The 17,038-nt window shown below is 37.9% G+C and overlaps 1 protein-coding gene across 1 annotated transcript in view; it reads right to left on the reverse strand.

The window, feature by feature from the left end:
• Positions 1–17,038, reverse strand: part of LOC126251375 (MAP kinase-activating death domain protein) — a 595,744-nt gene that overhangs the window by 253,686 nt on the left and 325,020 nt on the right. Inside the window, exons 23-24 of the mRNA XM_049951759.1 lie at positions 9,986–10,144; positions 5,841–6,050 (exon numbers count right to left, since the gene is read on the reverse strand). Coding sequence (XP_049807716.1) covers positions 5,841–6,050; positions 9,986–10,144 — 369 coding nt within the window. The remainder of the gene's footprint in view (positions 1–5,840; positions 6,051–9,985; positions 10,145–17,038) is intronic.

A 17,038-nucleotide genomic window follows, 5' to 3' on the forward strand; every position in this document is an offset into this window, starting at 1 on the left:
AAGTTTTATTTACACTGAGCACGTTTGGCTTTATTTTAAAGCACTTCAATCAATCAAAAGGAAGTAGACAAAATACATTAAACAAAACTGTGGACTTACAAAAACATCAGGACTTGAATATACCGTCTATCAGTGAAGTGCTCTGAGCTATGTTAAATATAATTTTTGTGTGTGGCACACACAAACATCATTTATTTGCTAAAACACTGATCTGCCAACACAAACATTGAATATTGTGTTACCGCAGCACAAAACTACGAAAGGTGACTTGGCAATGGAGGAGACAAAATACTGTCCACTGAAGATGCTTCAAAAGAGAGAAACACGTCTGGTCTAAATAAGTCCCTTATTACAGTTGCATTGGTAAAACTGCGACTGTGGAACAAAAACGAGAAAGAGAACATGAGTACCATTGTGTATGTGCCATACCTTTCCTTGATTGAAGTGCTTTAAAATAAAGCCAAACGCGTCTGGTGTAAATAATACTTTTATTACAGTCGCGAAAGACGGAATATTTCTTAATATTACATACGACACCTATGTCGTACTTAAATTAAATGAGATAATGTTATACAGTAAATTTTATATGAAATTTAGGTATCTTGTCCACATTTCATTCTCAACATTGTGGCAACTAAAATCGACCATACGGAAAGTATACGCTATGGACTACTACCTCTGCAAACTCTTCAAAATTTCATGCAATGGTTTACTACATTTAATGCTGCATAATAACTGCGCTGAACATTGAAACAAAATTAAGTCATTTATGGGGGGAAGGTATCAGTCAAGAAGACGTGTACAAATCAAATTTTTGGGGCAAATAGTTTTTGTGAAATCGAATGATAAGAGTGTCAAAGCAGTGGGAACACCATGTGTCTGCACAGGCGAGCAGTGCAGTGATGACAAAATCGCGCACAGCGCGGAATGCGGGGAGCACGTGTCTGCAGCAGCGAAAGGGTTAATGAAGAGACAAAGCACTAGAAATTTCAAAAAATTGCATTCAAACGAATATAATTCGTGAAGTAAGGCACTTCGATATTGTTTTTAAATAATGAAAATATTAAGCACCGCATAAGGTTTGAACTCGTAACCTTTCGCGTAGCAGCCCAACACCCTTTTTTTTTTTTTTTTTTTGTTCGCTTTCGTTCGTTGCATCTGCTCGGGGCGGACGTCGTAAGACATCCATTTAAGTTCATTGTTGATCGATTAACTCAGTTTTTTTTATTACAGAGGGCTGCTAACCCTCTGACCGAGCACACCGAGCTACCGTGCTGGCGACACCTTGATCGTTACGCTAACGCACCTCGTCTGATTACGTAACGCCATGAGGACTATAACATGTCGTGCAAAATACTGACAAACACTGTTGGTATGACTATGAATTACTCACGCTTCGTTGAAGTACAATAGGAAATAAACAATTACCGCTGTTCTTTATTGCGAAAAAGCGGCTCGTGAGTGTGATACAAACACCTTTCCTTGCTATCGCCTGAATTAGGAGTCTTATTGCTTGTTTGGTTTAATTAATTAATAGCATATGAAGCAATTGGTATAAAGAATGCTTTTTCCAAACTTTCTATAAAAGAATGTCTGCTATCAAGACTTTGCTTTTGTTCTATTACTTTATTTATGACTGAACGTTTCTAAAACCGAAGACACTCGTCCATGCTCTGCACTGCAGTTGAGCTCTGGCAACGTCGTTCTCTGTTCATTGGCTGACTGTGTTTTGTGACGTCAGATGCGCAGAACTAATCCTAAACTCAGCCGCCAACATAAATGACGCGCACTTTAACAGTCAAAATTTAAAAAAATTAACTGAGAACTGAAACAATGAAAATTTCCCAGAATTCTAAAAAATTCCTGCATTTTTTCCAGATGTCTCGCAAATGAAAAAATTCCCAGGTTTTTCTCAGATTTTCTGGTTATCTCAGGGTGTATACACCCTATTATACTACTGCATGCAAAGAAATTGCAGTCCAATAGTTTTAAAGTAGTTAAAAATAAAAGTTGATGCCCCCCCCCTTCCCTCCCCTCCTGAACCCTGTCAGTTAAGCAATCAAATTGGCTTAAGTTCAACAATAAAGATACAATTTGTTCTTCAAACCCAGGTGAATTTATCCATTTGGATGTCTGCAGTCCAATTTCTAATGAAAAAGTCATGGTGCAAAGTTTTTTTGTCATATTTAAAGATGACTCAAATCGACATGGGGCCACTTATTTTCTCAGACACAAATTTAATTTCATTGATTGATTTCATGAAATGTTCAGTCAAAGAATGAAAGTACTGCATGCAGACAGTAGTACTGGGTACATTAATTGTGACATGAAACAGCTTCTCAGAAACTTTGGAATCTAGCTGGAAGTGAGTGCTCCATACACAGTAGACCAGAATGCCAAATCTGAGAGAAACAACTGAATAACTGCTGAAAGCAAGTGCAAGACGTTGAAAGCCAAAACTCTTCTAACATTTCTATGAGCATAAACAGTTAACACTACTGTCCACATACTTAACAGGATTCCAAGAAAACACAATTTGTAGCAAACTTTACTTAAACTGTAGAAGAGACAAAAACCCTATGTTGTACATTTTGGCATCTTTTGACCTGATACTTTTGCTCAAGAGCCAAAATTATTTTGAAGAAAGTTCAATGCCAAAGCCCAAAAAGTTAAGCTTATGGGTACCAAGGAGAGCTGACAAATTATCCATTTTTTGACCAACAATGCTGAAAGCTTTAGCATCCTCAGGTGTCACACTCAATGGGGTGAGCAGCAGCACAACACCAGAAACTCAAGAAGATAAAGATCATAGATGATCATGGGTGCTGAAGAAAAAGAATTAATGTCTCATGGCAAGTAAGCTCATTACATGTAAGCAAAAAGAAAGAGCCTCCTCAAAATTATATATCAGTAACACAACAGCTAATGGAAGAGTCACCTAGCCAAGTCTGGTTGGCGTAACTACAAGCCACAAGTCAGCAAGACACGAAGCTGATTTCATCCAACATTATGCTCCTAATAGTTTCAAGGAAACAGTTTCTGGAACTGACTTGAAACACTGAAAAAAGGTTATTGCTGAGAAATTGAAAGTTTACAAGGAGAACAAAACTAGGAAGATCATTACAAAAACCAGCAGCCAGCAACTTATTGACTCAAAGTGGGTGCTTGATACAAATGGCAAGATTACTTGGTAGAAAACAAGGCTTTGTGGCACGGCTTCAAACAGGATGAGACCTCAACAGTTATGGTGTATGACATGTATGGAGTTTTCCTGGCAACTGTCACATACAAAGATTTAGAAATCAAACCGTTCAATATACTCACTTTATTTCTATATACAGCCTTGAAGAAGAAAGAAATATTGAATACTCATGTGGCTGGTATTGACACAAATAATCCTGCAGTCTGTAAGATTGAGAAATCACCAGATGGGCTCAAGCAGGCTGAAACAAAGTTCCTAAACATTCTTCTGCAGTTTAATTTTCAAGCAAATACAGGATGTTTCAAAAAGGACTTTACAACTTTAAAAATTCTTATAAATTTATTGAAAGAAGATATAGAGCTGGATTTAGTGTTATTTTGTAGGGAAACACATCAAGTTTTTTTTTTACCTTAAACTAAAGACATTGTATGTGGTTTCCATTGGTTATTCTGCTCACATCCCATCAGAAGGCAATCTCTTCCCAAACTTGCTATAACACTGCAGGTGTAGCTTGGTCAGTGGCAGTGGTGGCACAAATTCTTGCTCCAAGTTGAGGTAGAGAAGCCGACATAGGAGGTACAAACACAACATCCAATTGGCAATTCATGGCCAATCCGTTGACCTGGAAAGCGATCACTGAGAAAATCCCAGTCATCAGCCAGGTAGTGGGGTGGTGCACCATCTTGCATGAAGTAAACATTTCATTCTTGGTCATCCTCATCAATCTGGGGTATCAAAAATTGTTGTGACATATCCAGGTACACTATCCCATTGATGGGTCTCTCATGGAAAAACAAGGGGCTATACATTTTGTTCTTGCTCAATGTACAAAAAAACGTTCATTTTAGGGCTATCATGAACATCTTGCATTGTTTGACGTGGATTTTCTCTGCTCCAAATCCTACAGTTCCGTGTGTTAAAATTGCCACTTAAGTGAGAAGTCAACTCCTTAGAAAAGATGATTTTTTCCAAGAAGTATTCATCCTCATGTATCGATTTAACATATCCGCACAGAAGTTCATGTGAGCAATTTTATCAGTGTCTTTTATTGTTTGTACTACATCAAGATTGCGAGATTAACGCTGGCTTGATTTCGTAGGGCTGTAGACAAAATGTTGTCTCACTTCCTCAACAACATCATCAGATGTGCATTTCCCATGTCTTACGGAGCACCCTGTTTCTACAAAACATATGTGCCACTCATTAGTTGTAGGCCTACTAGGAGGATCTTTAGCATAGTTGGTATGGAAATAATGCTGAACTGTTGTTACCGACTTTGTTTCTTCAAACCAAAACCACAGCTAGCATGCTCAGGTCCAGTGAAGGTAGCAATCTTTAATGCAACTGCCGCTAGTGTTCATTATGGTCCAATTTGGCACTAGCAAACTATGCGAGACAAAACTTGATGTATTTCTCTACAAATTGACACAACACACTCACCTCTGTAGGTACTGTGAATTAATTTATATGAATTTTGAAAATTGTAAAGTCCTTTTTGAAACACCCTGTAATGCTGACCCATGTTTAGCACATTGAACAATCAGTGGTGAAGCTGATATGTTAGCATTCGTCATTTGGATCTGCAGCTCCTTGTGTTTACTTTGTTTGCAGTTAAAATGGTAGCATTATTTGTAGATGATGAGTTTATCATATCAAAACCAAGCAAATTGATTCATGAAGTTGTCACATCCCTAGAAGAAGCTTCTTTGTATTGCAATCAGAGATTTTCATTATTTTGTGGGAGAGGAAGCCAAGTGAGATTATGTAGTACAGAAAATGTTGACACATTAACACACATACATGAGATGAAGAATTGAAAATTTTGGAATGGATTTATTACCTGCTGAAAAACAACCGAAGATTGAGAATATACCTTACCTTAAGTTTCTGTCTGTTATCTCATGACTAGATATTTTGTTTGCAGTGAACAGTGTAAGCAGGTTTTTGAGCAATCATAAAAATGCAGGCTGGCAAGCAGTAAAGAGGATTTTCTGGTATTTGATCGAAACAGAAGATTATGGGACAGAGTCATCAGCAGCAGTAGTGAAGTACAATTAGCAGGTTTTTCTGATGATGTTTATGTAAATGGTCTTATTTTACAAAAATCAGCAACAAGATTTGTATTTCTTTTGGCAGGCAAACTACTAAGCTCGATTGCCCAGAGGCAAAAAATTGTCGCTTTGTGTAGAACCAAATCTGAATGATCAGCCACTGCTATTACTGCAAAACAAGAAATCTGGCTGAGAAAATTACCCAATGGTCTAGGGATCGAGACTGAAAAACATTAAAAGTTGACAGCCAGAGCACAACTTGACCATCAAGAAATTCTGAATATCAAAAGTGCACCAAACATATTGATGTTCAGTATGATTTTCTGCACAAGAAGTTTGAAATAGAGAGATAAAAGCAGAATAGGTACTTACCAAAGAATAACTCACTGATATGTTTGCCAAAGCATTAACCAAAGAGAGATTTATTTATCTGCATGTAAAACTTGTAAACAGATTAACAAAATCAATAAAACAGTGGGAGCATACAGTTTTCAGGGATATACACTCATTTACTTTGTTCATTATATGTGTTCTTAGTCTTAAGTCAGTCATTGTTAAGGATTTAAAGAATGGAAAATTCCACTTGCCTGTGACATCGCAGCGGTGCTGCTAGCAGCAAGATCCATGCCTGGAGCTTCTGATAAATCTTTTGTCCAGTAGTGTGTATGTGCAATCTCCAGCACTTGAAATGCTGACGCCATGCCACCCAAACCATAGTTTGAATATGTTTGCTCTAAGCCGTATATCACAGCTTGTAGTGTTTTCAACATGCCTTTCCAGACAGCTCGACTGACGCACTGTACGAGAGTTACATACAAAAGCAGTTGGTCTAAGATTTTTCTTTTACCACTAAAAACATAATAATTTCTATAACATTTAACACTAAAAAGTTAGACGTTATACAGAATACTAAATACTCTGATTCCCTGACCAAAAAGCATTATAAAAATCATAATGGAGGGCTGTTCATTTCACTGTTATGTTACAGCTCTGAAAAGCAATGTCATCTTATAGACCACTTTCTAAGTGGCACTTTGATATGGCTGTCTCTCCATTTCCATCCCAGTTGCACTACTTTCTTCATACTAAGTTACATGCTGTTTACTATCAATATGGGTGCTATAAATATTGAGTGTTCAGTTGGATATTTATCAAGCTATGAACTATTTGTTATTTGATCATAGCTGAAATGAGGTAGTTTTTCTGTGGCATTCTGTGGCCTTGCCTGTCCACTCCCACTTGACATTCTCACCTACTCCATGCAACAGAACACCTTACCTCAGTAGAACTGCAGCACTGTGATAATGAATCTGTGCATGTTTAGGTGTGTTTGTTGGTTTTTGTTTGTTGCCACATATGAATTTACAGAATATTCCATCAGTATTTGGACATATAAAGACATATTAAAAACTGAAATGCACAGTACTGATGTTCCACAACATACACACATCAAAAAACGTTTTTCATCACCTCGGTTCCAAGAGTACAGAAAACTGGAATAGAGATCAACATAAACATCATTTCTGTCCTTTTTATTGCTCATGAAAACCACACATTGCATGTTGTACTCCCATAGAGTGAGACCTGGTGGTCCAGATTGCTGTACACACTGGTACCTCTAATACCCAGTAGCATGTCGTCTCGCATTGATGCATGCCTGTATTTGTCGTGGCATACTATCCACGAGTTCACCAAGGCACTGTTCGTCCATATTGTCCCCTCCCTCAACAGCAATTCAGCGTAGATCCCTCAGAATGGTTGGTGGGTCACGTTGTCCATAAACAGCCCTTTTCAATCTATCCCAGGCATGTTGAATAGTGTTCATGTCTGGAGAACATGCTGGTCACTCTAGTTGAGTGATGTCATTATCCTGAAGGAAGTCATTCACAAGATGTGCATGATGGGGGCATGAATTGTGATCCATGAAGACGAATGTCTCAGCAATATGCTGCTGATATGGTTGGACTACTGGTCAGAGGATGGCATGCATGTATTGTGCAGCCATTACAATGCCTTCCATGACCACCAGCAGCATTGTCAGCCCCACATAACGCCACCCCAAAACATCAGGGAACCTCCACCTTGCTGCACTCACTGGTCAGTGTGTCCAAAGTGTTCATCCTGGCCAAGTTGCCTCCAAACATGTCTCCGACGATTGTCTGGTTGAAGGCATATGTGATACTCATCTGTTAAGAGAATGTGATGCCAGTCCATGTTGTTGGACCAATCTGTACCATGCTGCATCGTTTCATGGTTGCAAAGATGGACCTCGCCATGGACACCGGGAGTGAACTTGCACATCTCATAGCCTATTGTGCACAATTTGATTTGTAACATGATGTCCCGTGGCTGCACGAAAAGTGTTATTCAACATGGTGGCATTGCTGTCAGAGTTCCTCTGAGCCAGAATCCATAGGTAGCAGTCTCCACTGCAGTAGTAGCCCTTGGTTGGCCTGAGCACGGCATTTAATTGACAGTTCCTGTCTCTCTGTATCTCCTCCATGTCCAAACAATGTCGCTTTGGTTCACTCTGAGATGCATGGACACGTCCCTTGTTCAGAGCCCTTCCTGGCACAAAGTAACAATACGGACATGACCAAACCATGGCATTGACCATCTAGGAATGGTTGAACTACAGGCAACAAGAGCCCTCTGTCCAATAGGCACTGCTCATGCATGGTTGTTTACATCTTTGGGTGGGTTTAGTGACATGTTTGAACAGTCAGAGGGACCGTGTCTATGATACAATATCTACAGTCAACATCTATCTTCAGGAGTTCTGGGAACCAAAGTGATGCAAAACTTTTTTTGATGTGTGTATTTTGTAATTTGCTATGAACTGGTTTTCGTCTTTTAAGCAATGAGTTCAGTCTGGTTTAAGTACTTGCTCAAGTACTACATTTTTCAATGGTAATTATAAAGCACTAGTTGCTGAAGTCCCATCAAATAGAAAGTCTTGCACCATATCGGCGAACAACCCCAGATGGGGTATCCTGGCCAATAACACCAAATGATCATTTCATTTCGTATAAAGTACTTGCTTCTGTATCACTATCTGTATAGAATTAACTTATTTTTGTATTGCTTTGCCATATGCCATAGTGCATACATACCACATAAAGTAAATAACATCACATACTGTAGATGGAATTCATACAGCCATTTCCTAGTACCTTTACTTTTTATTGGTTTTTTTAAGTTAATAATAAAAATAATTTTCAGTTATATCACAATACTTGACAGGTAAATAATTTCCATGTAGACTTTGCCTCCTTGTCTGGGTTCAGAGTGAAATTCTGCTTTCTGGTGTGGCAGTCACCACCTGCATCCATCTCAATTGAAGATTCCTGTTACCTCCATATTGAGTATGAGTTCCCATTGTAAAGACACTTTTATTCTTAAGCCATGTATGTAACTATCAGTCTGTAATGAATATCAATGTGGTCATGCGCATATTAGTCTGGAAGCAGATACAATGCAGCTTCTTAATACGAACTGAGACAGCTACGTGAGTTTTTCATTTTTATATAAATGAAGCACTTAAATTGTTCCTAACTAATGCAGATCCCAACAGGTGCTTCACTTTGTTAATTTATACATTCCCTGAAAGTTCTCCTTCACAATGAATGATTGAACTATATGTCTGACATTTCAAGAAGTAAAACTGTTTCCAAAATCTATTCCATCATCTGCTGGAGTACAAAGTAAATCTGAAGGGAAGCCCCATTAAGCATGAAAAATTATTTCAGAATAACTGAGCTGATTACAAATCTCATAGGGTGAAGTTGATGCTGTGATTCATTTTTGGCACATGAAACAGAAAACAGCTCATAAAATTCAGAACCTATTTTTGCCATCTGTGGAAAGTAAGTTACATATCGACAACATGTGCCAAAACTGTACCATGAATTCTGAGAAGAAAGAAGTGATATTCAACACAGAGTGGACATGTGCCAGTGGTCATGTGTGTGAGAGATATGCTGGCTACTGAGGCAGTCCAACCTCACAAGTGTCAGTGGTCACATGTGTGTGTTTCTTACTTTAAAAGAAGGCCTTTTGTCCAAAAGCTCATATGTATAGCAGTCTTTTTGTTATGCCTGCCTGTTACTCAATGCCTCCTCTATATGGTGAATATGTGGATGGACATGGGTGGGATAGTAATTAGTGATATTTCACGAACTACACCAAATTCATGCAAAAATATTTCATTCAGAAATTTTAGTAAGCTTTGTATCTTTATTTTTCTGGTAGTTCTTGGATTTTAAAGAGTCAGTAATCAAGATTCACTATTTAACAACAGCTTGAAAATGTGTATGGAGTCATCTGTGTTTCTTAGAGGAACTTCCAGGTAAGTAGTGTGTTGAAATGATAGATCACTGTGAAACAAAAACCTGTATATTACCTGTGATTCCATCAAAAACTATTCAGTATTTTGTACATAATACAAACACTCACAGGAAAGTAAAAATTAATTGAGTTAACATGTACTGTTGTTTCTCCAAACTTTTATATGATCCAACTTTCACCAATGTATCATGCATGTGTGCATGCGCCTCTCTCTCTCTCTCTCTCTCTCTCTCTCTCTCTCTCTCTCTCTCACACACACACACACACACACACGCATGCACACACATGATCAAACACACACACACACACACAAGCAGCGTAATTTCACTGTATTAGTAAAAAAAGTGTAATTGTTTATGACAGTAAGAAGTGAAAATATGCTTACAACATCATCAATGTGATCATCAGGACTGATTTTTCTCTCCAGAGTACGATTCAACTTGCTCACTACAAAGTTTCTGTAGCTCTCATCCTCCATAAGCTTTTTCAGGCGATTTAATTTTAACCATCCAACACCTTCCCCATCTAAAACTTGATTCACAACCTGAAACACAATTCTTAACTGAAGTAAGATACAAACTATAAATATTATCCAATGCTTACAAAGAAACACAGGAAGACTAGTCAAATTTTCCCAATCAAAGAACATTTTCTGCACAATTATGTATACAAGACACAATGATAAAAATAGCTGATTAATCAAGTAAACAAATTTGTACAATTATAATCTGTATTTTTCTTATAAGTGAAGCATGGTACCACAATATAGTTACTATAGTATTAACGCGAAATAAAAGTATGTTGAATAACAGCGATAACATTCTGAAAATATAGCTGTCATTGACAGGCTTAAAATATTCCTTCATTAATTTATTGTTTATTTAGCCCGACCAAATTAGGGATGTCAGACCCTCTCCTACATCAGACCAGGAAACTTATTTCAGAAAGACATTTTAGTCCATCCAGTGGCAATGAGTGTGGCATAATTTTTTTTTTCATTCAGAGAATTTGTGATGCTTGCAGACTCTGTTACAACTAAAATAAAGTGAAGTGAACCATTTCACTACGAATTTCTTGTATTCATTTATCAGGCTGACCTCCGAGTCTCAAATTTTAGAATAACTAATTTTTCTCATATTTTCATATCCTTTCTGTTCAATATTACTTCAGTTAATTAGCTTCTGGGGGTGGTAGTTACCATTGTGATGCTTAATGCCCAGAATTTACATGATTCGAAAATTGGGAGCTTTTTTGCTGGTTTAATCTAACTATATTATGTGTGCAGATGGGCATTAATGCCTGGTGATGACAGAGGCCATGTATGTGAGAGTTGTGCACGTATGAATGTGTGTGTTTCTATATCTGAAGAAGGGCTCTGCCTAGTAGCTAATAACATCTAATGTATCTTTCTGCCACTCCACACTTCCTTCTATGTGGTGAGTAGCAATCAATCCCATTTCATATTGTTGATACTATGTGCGATCTCTTCTCCTGTTTTCAAGACTACACAATCAAATTTTAATATTTAGAATTATAATTTCACTAGGTGGATTCGTTTACTTCCATATTACCACTACTGGAATGAACTTGTACAATGTTCAGGTAGAGTGTCCCTGAAGAAAATGAGATGCAAAGGACTGAAGTTCATTAATAAGTTACAACATAATAAATATGCTTGTGCCTTCCACTCTAAAAAGGGAGGGTGCTCAAGTGTGTGTGAGCTATGCTTGGATGGATGTATGTGTCTTTCTTACATTTAAAGAAGGTCTTATGGCCAAAAGCTCACATTTATAGCAGTCTTTTTGTTGTGCCTGTCTGCAACTCAAAATCTCCTCTACATGGTGAGTAGCGATCTACCATTTTTGTAACATTATTATTTTACTATTAGTTAGGTAACATTCAGATACATATTCCCAAGATACTGATGGTGGAACAATGACCAATACAATACTGGAAAATTATATGTTTCTGTCTACAGCTGCAGTTTATTTATTTTTGCCTAATGGCTACTGATTTTGGCACACAGTACCATCTTTGGGTCACCCTATAATAAAAAAAGTCTATTATATATAGTTGCAATAACAATGTGTAATAAATTGACAACAAATTATCCTGTATGACAGCAAAGAAACTGTATATGGCATGATGTTAAAATTCACAGGCTGCCCCTTACCCATGGCATGCAGTCATCATGCTCATTTCCCAAGTAATGTTTCAAATATTAAAATAAAAGGTCACTCTTCAGCTTTAAATAGATGTTAATTGTGACCAGCAATGATAAGAGTGCCCCCTATGTATAGTGCTTTATTACTTTTTTTACCCTTTAAAAAAGTGACTGTGTAAAAAGATATCTAAAAATAGCATAACATTTGAAATTAAGAAATGCCTGACAAAATAGTCCCCACTACAATAAGACATTAAAAGCAAAATAGTACATGTGTTTAGCCAAGTTTACATTTGCCATTATATACAGTTTATGGTACTATAAAACATCAATGTGTGCATTAACCTTTAATTTAAGCAAGTTCATCATAGTAACACCTTTTTAAACCAAAAATACAAAACTATTTTTATTAAAAAGAAATCAAGAATCCAGAGGGAATAGTGGCAAAATGTGGCTACATATTATTACTTTGCAACCATCAGTTGATGGTCTTTGTCTGCATCTACAGTTTCATGATACCTAGTCTAATATATCCCACTGTTTACTTTATTTAAATTACTGACGTAAAGATGATAGGGGCTCTAGCACTATGGTACTTTAAAGCATTTGACTTACTATTTGAAGCTGTACACCAATAAAAAATAATAAGTTTTGAAAATATAATGTAACTGGATAGATAAAAAATCTACTCACCAAGCTGTAGCAGAACTTATATATAAAGGTATTTATATTTGGAAGCTTTTGGAGTCAGTGGCTCCTTCTTCTAACAGAAGGGTTGAAGAGAAAGAAGAGAGCTGAAGGGAAAGAACTTATGAAGTTTAGGAAATGGGGAGAGTTCAGAAAAAGTCCCCCAGAACCATAGGTCATGGGACACTTACCAGATGGGGTGAGAAGGAAAGACTGATTGTTGGGGACTGCACAGGACGACATTTGAAAATCTGACAGCATGCTATACAACATGACAGTTGTAGCCCCAGTGCCTGTTTCACGACATGTGCCACCTGCATACTTCTGTCAGGCACCAGTTTCTCAGAACTTCACAGATGGGAACTGGCATTACATGTCCTTGGTTTTTGCCAGCCACCTGGCCTTAATTTACATTAATTTCTTTGGTCTCAGCATTTTTTCACAGTAATTATTCCTTTCTTCACTCCCTTTCAGATTTCTATACCTTTCATCATCTGACCAGTCTCCTCTCTCCTCTCTACCACCTCTACCTATACAATGAACTTAGATTTCCTTTCTTATTAACTCATACACAATGATTTGGCAATAATCTTTGTATTGTGTATTACCATATCTTTCACCTTTAAGCCCTCAGGTTTTCAAATCTTATCCAGTGCAATCCCCAGCAATAATGCTGCCTAGTAAGTCTGCTTTGACACACTGTTCTGTGTGACTTTTCTGAACTCTCCCTGTTTCCTACACCTCAACTGTCCTTTTCCTCCATCTCTCTTCCTTCATCTCCAAGCCTTCTGCCAAAAGAAGGAGCTATGGGCTCTCAAAGATTGCAAATATAGATATCTTTGTATGTGTGTTCTCCTGCCACAGCTTGATGAGTAGATTTTTTACCTATCCAACAAGTCATAGGTGCACAAGGTAACTACGGACTCAAAATCGTCTCATCACTTATACATCACTGCCAGGTTGAGAGCATAATAACTGGACTACAGTGCCACAAAAGGATAATTTTCAGAGTGTGGCATGTACTTTTTGTGATCCTTCCTGATCACCTAATATCAAAACTGATTAATGCATCCTTTCACAGCTGCATATTACCTATGAGGAGGGTTACCACTGCCATGGCTGGTCGGTGAGCTATGACACAGTGTGGAGAAGGCATGATGCAGCACCCCTGAGAGCACCAGCATACATGAGGACACTGCTTGGACAAACATGAAACTGGACATGCAGCCATTGATCATCAACTCATGGTTGCTGAGTAATACATAGCCATACTGCGGCACTATACCCTCTTGATGCTTCGTTTCTTTTCAATAAAAATAATTTTGTATTTTTAATAGATAATGCTATTATTATGACCACACTTGATTAATTTATAGTGGCGTAAACTATGCACAGCAAGGTCAGCAAAAGTCTGAAAAGCTTGCAAGGTGTCAAGGGTAGATTGTGCTGAGAAATAATTGTTAAGAAAAAAAATTCGATACACTGCATCATTTCTGAGTTAATTGGCATTGAAGTTAGCCTATCAGGCCATTGTATATGCAGATTCAAGCAGCCTTCCATATATAATTAGTGTCAGTTGTTCTCATAGCATAGACCATAACATAGGACGCTGCTCAGCCTTTGGCTCAGGTCCGATCCTCACTAGAGTCCCATGTCCAATTTTTGTGTCACTCTCTTGTTTAATTTTAGAAAACCAAATGAAGAACGCATTTTGTGACACCGTTTCTGGCGGGCCATTTGAATTTGTGAGGGCAGCAGCCTGATTGGCTAATTTCCATACAAATTAACTTAGAATGACACAACATATTAAGGTTACACTATACACCATACGTTTGCCATCATGAGAATAATATTTTGGAAATTTCTCACACATTATTGTTGTAATTATGTAATGGAATTTTTTGATCATAGTATGGCCTGATGACAGTACTGTGTACCAAAACCCGTCCCAGTAAGCAAAACTAAGTGACTATAGAGCAAAAACATGCATGTTTTCAACATTCAGATTGTAGCAATCCAAGGGAATTGTTTTCTTTTTCAGACTGGCAGTCTTACTGCTAATGAATCTCTCAGTACAAGTTTTTGTTGATACTCGCGTAATTCACAGCTCTTTTTGGGCTTCTTTTATCCTACTGGATAATTATGAGTACATTCAGTAAGCTGTTTATATGAAAATATGTGCATTCTGAAAAAAACTAGATGTTTTTAATTTCAATTTAAAACAAAACCACATAAAAATAATTATTAATGTCAATATAAATTATATTTTACATCTCCGCCATTGCCGGTCCCAAGCCCGGATCCTCATCTTACAAGTGATGAGGGAGGAGGAGGGGGAGGAGTAACAACCTCGTAAAAAAAACCTGGGTCCATCTGGCTCCGGATGGTAGCACCCTGTGAGGGCCCCTGCCTAGGGTTACGGGTGAAAACCAGTCAACGGTCTCATAGGCGGATGAGGAATTGTTAACTCCCAACGGCTGAGAGAGCGGAGGAACCAAAAATCTATAACTGCAAGCGTCTGTACCCAGATTGGGCGGCTTGTGGGCAGCGTCTGTTCCTCATGTTAGAGGCGGCTGTTTCAAGAAAACCTTCTAACGCTAACAACGTTAGTCATATTCCTGGTAGGTTACGCAAGTAATCTCCCCAACTTTGAAGAATTTCAACAGTTACAATCTTAACGCATGATGGAAATGTCTTTCAATAACGAAACTACCCCAGGTGGCCAATCCACCGTCGGCAACGACGCAAGCAGACCGATGGATTCTGGGGAGTCTGCAACACCATGCAAATCCAACAAGATTAAACCCAGAAAAATCTTCAACATAGCAACTCTCAACATAAACTCCCTTCTCAAAGTGGGAAAACTTAAGCACCTTACAGACCAGTTACACACGGAAGACATACAAATTGTGGCGCTACAAGAAACTCGCTTCACTGATGAAAACACATTTGAATCAAACAAATTCAGAATATTTAAAGGAAAACCTGGAAAAATTGTAATGAAGAAATGCCCTCAGCTTGGCACAACTTTTGCTGTAAACACAAAAATTCTGAACTCTGTCGAACATTTTTGGTCAACATCATCGAGAACATCTTTCCTCACTTTTCGATGTGCAAATAAAAAATACACATTAATCAATGTTCACGCTCCCACAAATGACAAAAATAATGCTAAAAATAGGGAAGAAACAGATGAATTCTGGGAAAACCTTAAGGATCATATATCAGAAATCCCAGAAAACAATGCAAAAATACTTCTAGGAGATTTTAACGCTCAGATTGGAAAAGAAAAGAAATTCCGCGATACTGTCGGCAACTTTCCCGCACACAAACGAACCAACAAAAATGGAGAAAGGTTAATTATGCTCTGTAAGCAGTTTAAACTCAAGCTAATGTCAACACGTTTTAAACATCTTCCCATAAAACAAAAAACCTGGGTATATCCGATAAAGAGTATCGGAGAATTTCAAATATATCACGTTGCCATCTCCTCCAAATGTGAAAAAGAAATATTGAACACACCTGTCAGAAAATCTCTAAACCTCGACTCCGATCACTATCTCACGAAAATAAAAGCTAAACTGATCCCACAAAACAAACAGAAAAGCAGAAACGGTGAATATAAAAACAGAAATAAAATAAATTTTGATCTTACAACCCTGAGAAATTACAACCTTAAGTCCAACTCTAACCTCAAGGATTTTCAGAAAAAACTAAAGACATTCTCCCCCTCACAAAACCTCCAAGAATTTCAGAACAACTTGATTGAGGCAACAGAAACAACCTTTCCAAAAAAGAGCAAACCGAGACACCCGTGGTGGGACAGCAACTGTAATGAAGTTCTGCATGAAAGACTTAAAGCCTGGAAAAAGTGGAACTCACATAAAACTGAAAACAACTTTGATGAATTTAAGCAAGCCAGAAAGAATGCCTCGAAAACTATTCGCAACACCAAGAGACAATATGACAAACAACAACTGGACTCAATCGAAGAGAATTTCAAGAAAAGCAACACGGCAGCTTGGTACAAAACATTCAACCAGAAACTCCGAGGATACCAGTCCCCTTGCCTAAACCTTATGAGAAATAATAAGACTCTCACCACCAACAATACTGAAAACTGTGAAATCCTGGCTGAATATTCTGAGACACTCCTAAACTGCCAAACACCCATCCAGACTCTCAGTTTTACGCAACCAGAAACATTACCAACACATTCAACACCTGCGACACGAGAGGAAATCACAAACATAATCAAAAATCTCAAAAACAGGAAAGCATGTGGAGAAGACACAATTACAGCAGAAATGCTCAAGCTTGGGGGATAAACATCAGTAGAAGCACTACACAAAGAACTTGAACAAGTATGGGAAACCAAGAAAATTCCAAGTCACTGGAAAACTGCCCTAATTCACCCTTTGTTTAAAAAAGGTGACAAAAGGGACGTTAACAACTATCGTGGAATATCGCTTCTCCCAGTCCCATACAAAATTCTATCAAAGGCCCTGCTCAATCGTGTATCACCAATTATAGAGGGAAAACTTGGAGAATATCAAGCTGGCTTCAGACCAGGAAGATCCTGCACCG

This window comes from Schistocerca nitens, chromosome 4 (genome assembly GCF_023898315.1).
Source record: "Schistocerca nitens isolate TAMUIC-IGC-003100 chromosome 4, iqSchNite1.1, whole genome shotgun sequence".
Classification (NCBI taxonomy): Eukaryota; Metazoa; Arthropoda; class Insecta; order Orthoptera; family Acrididae; genus Schistocerca; species Schistocerca nitens.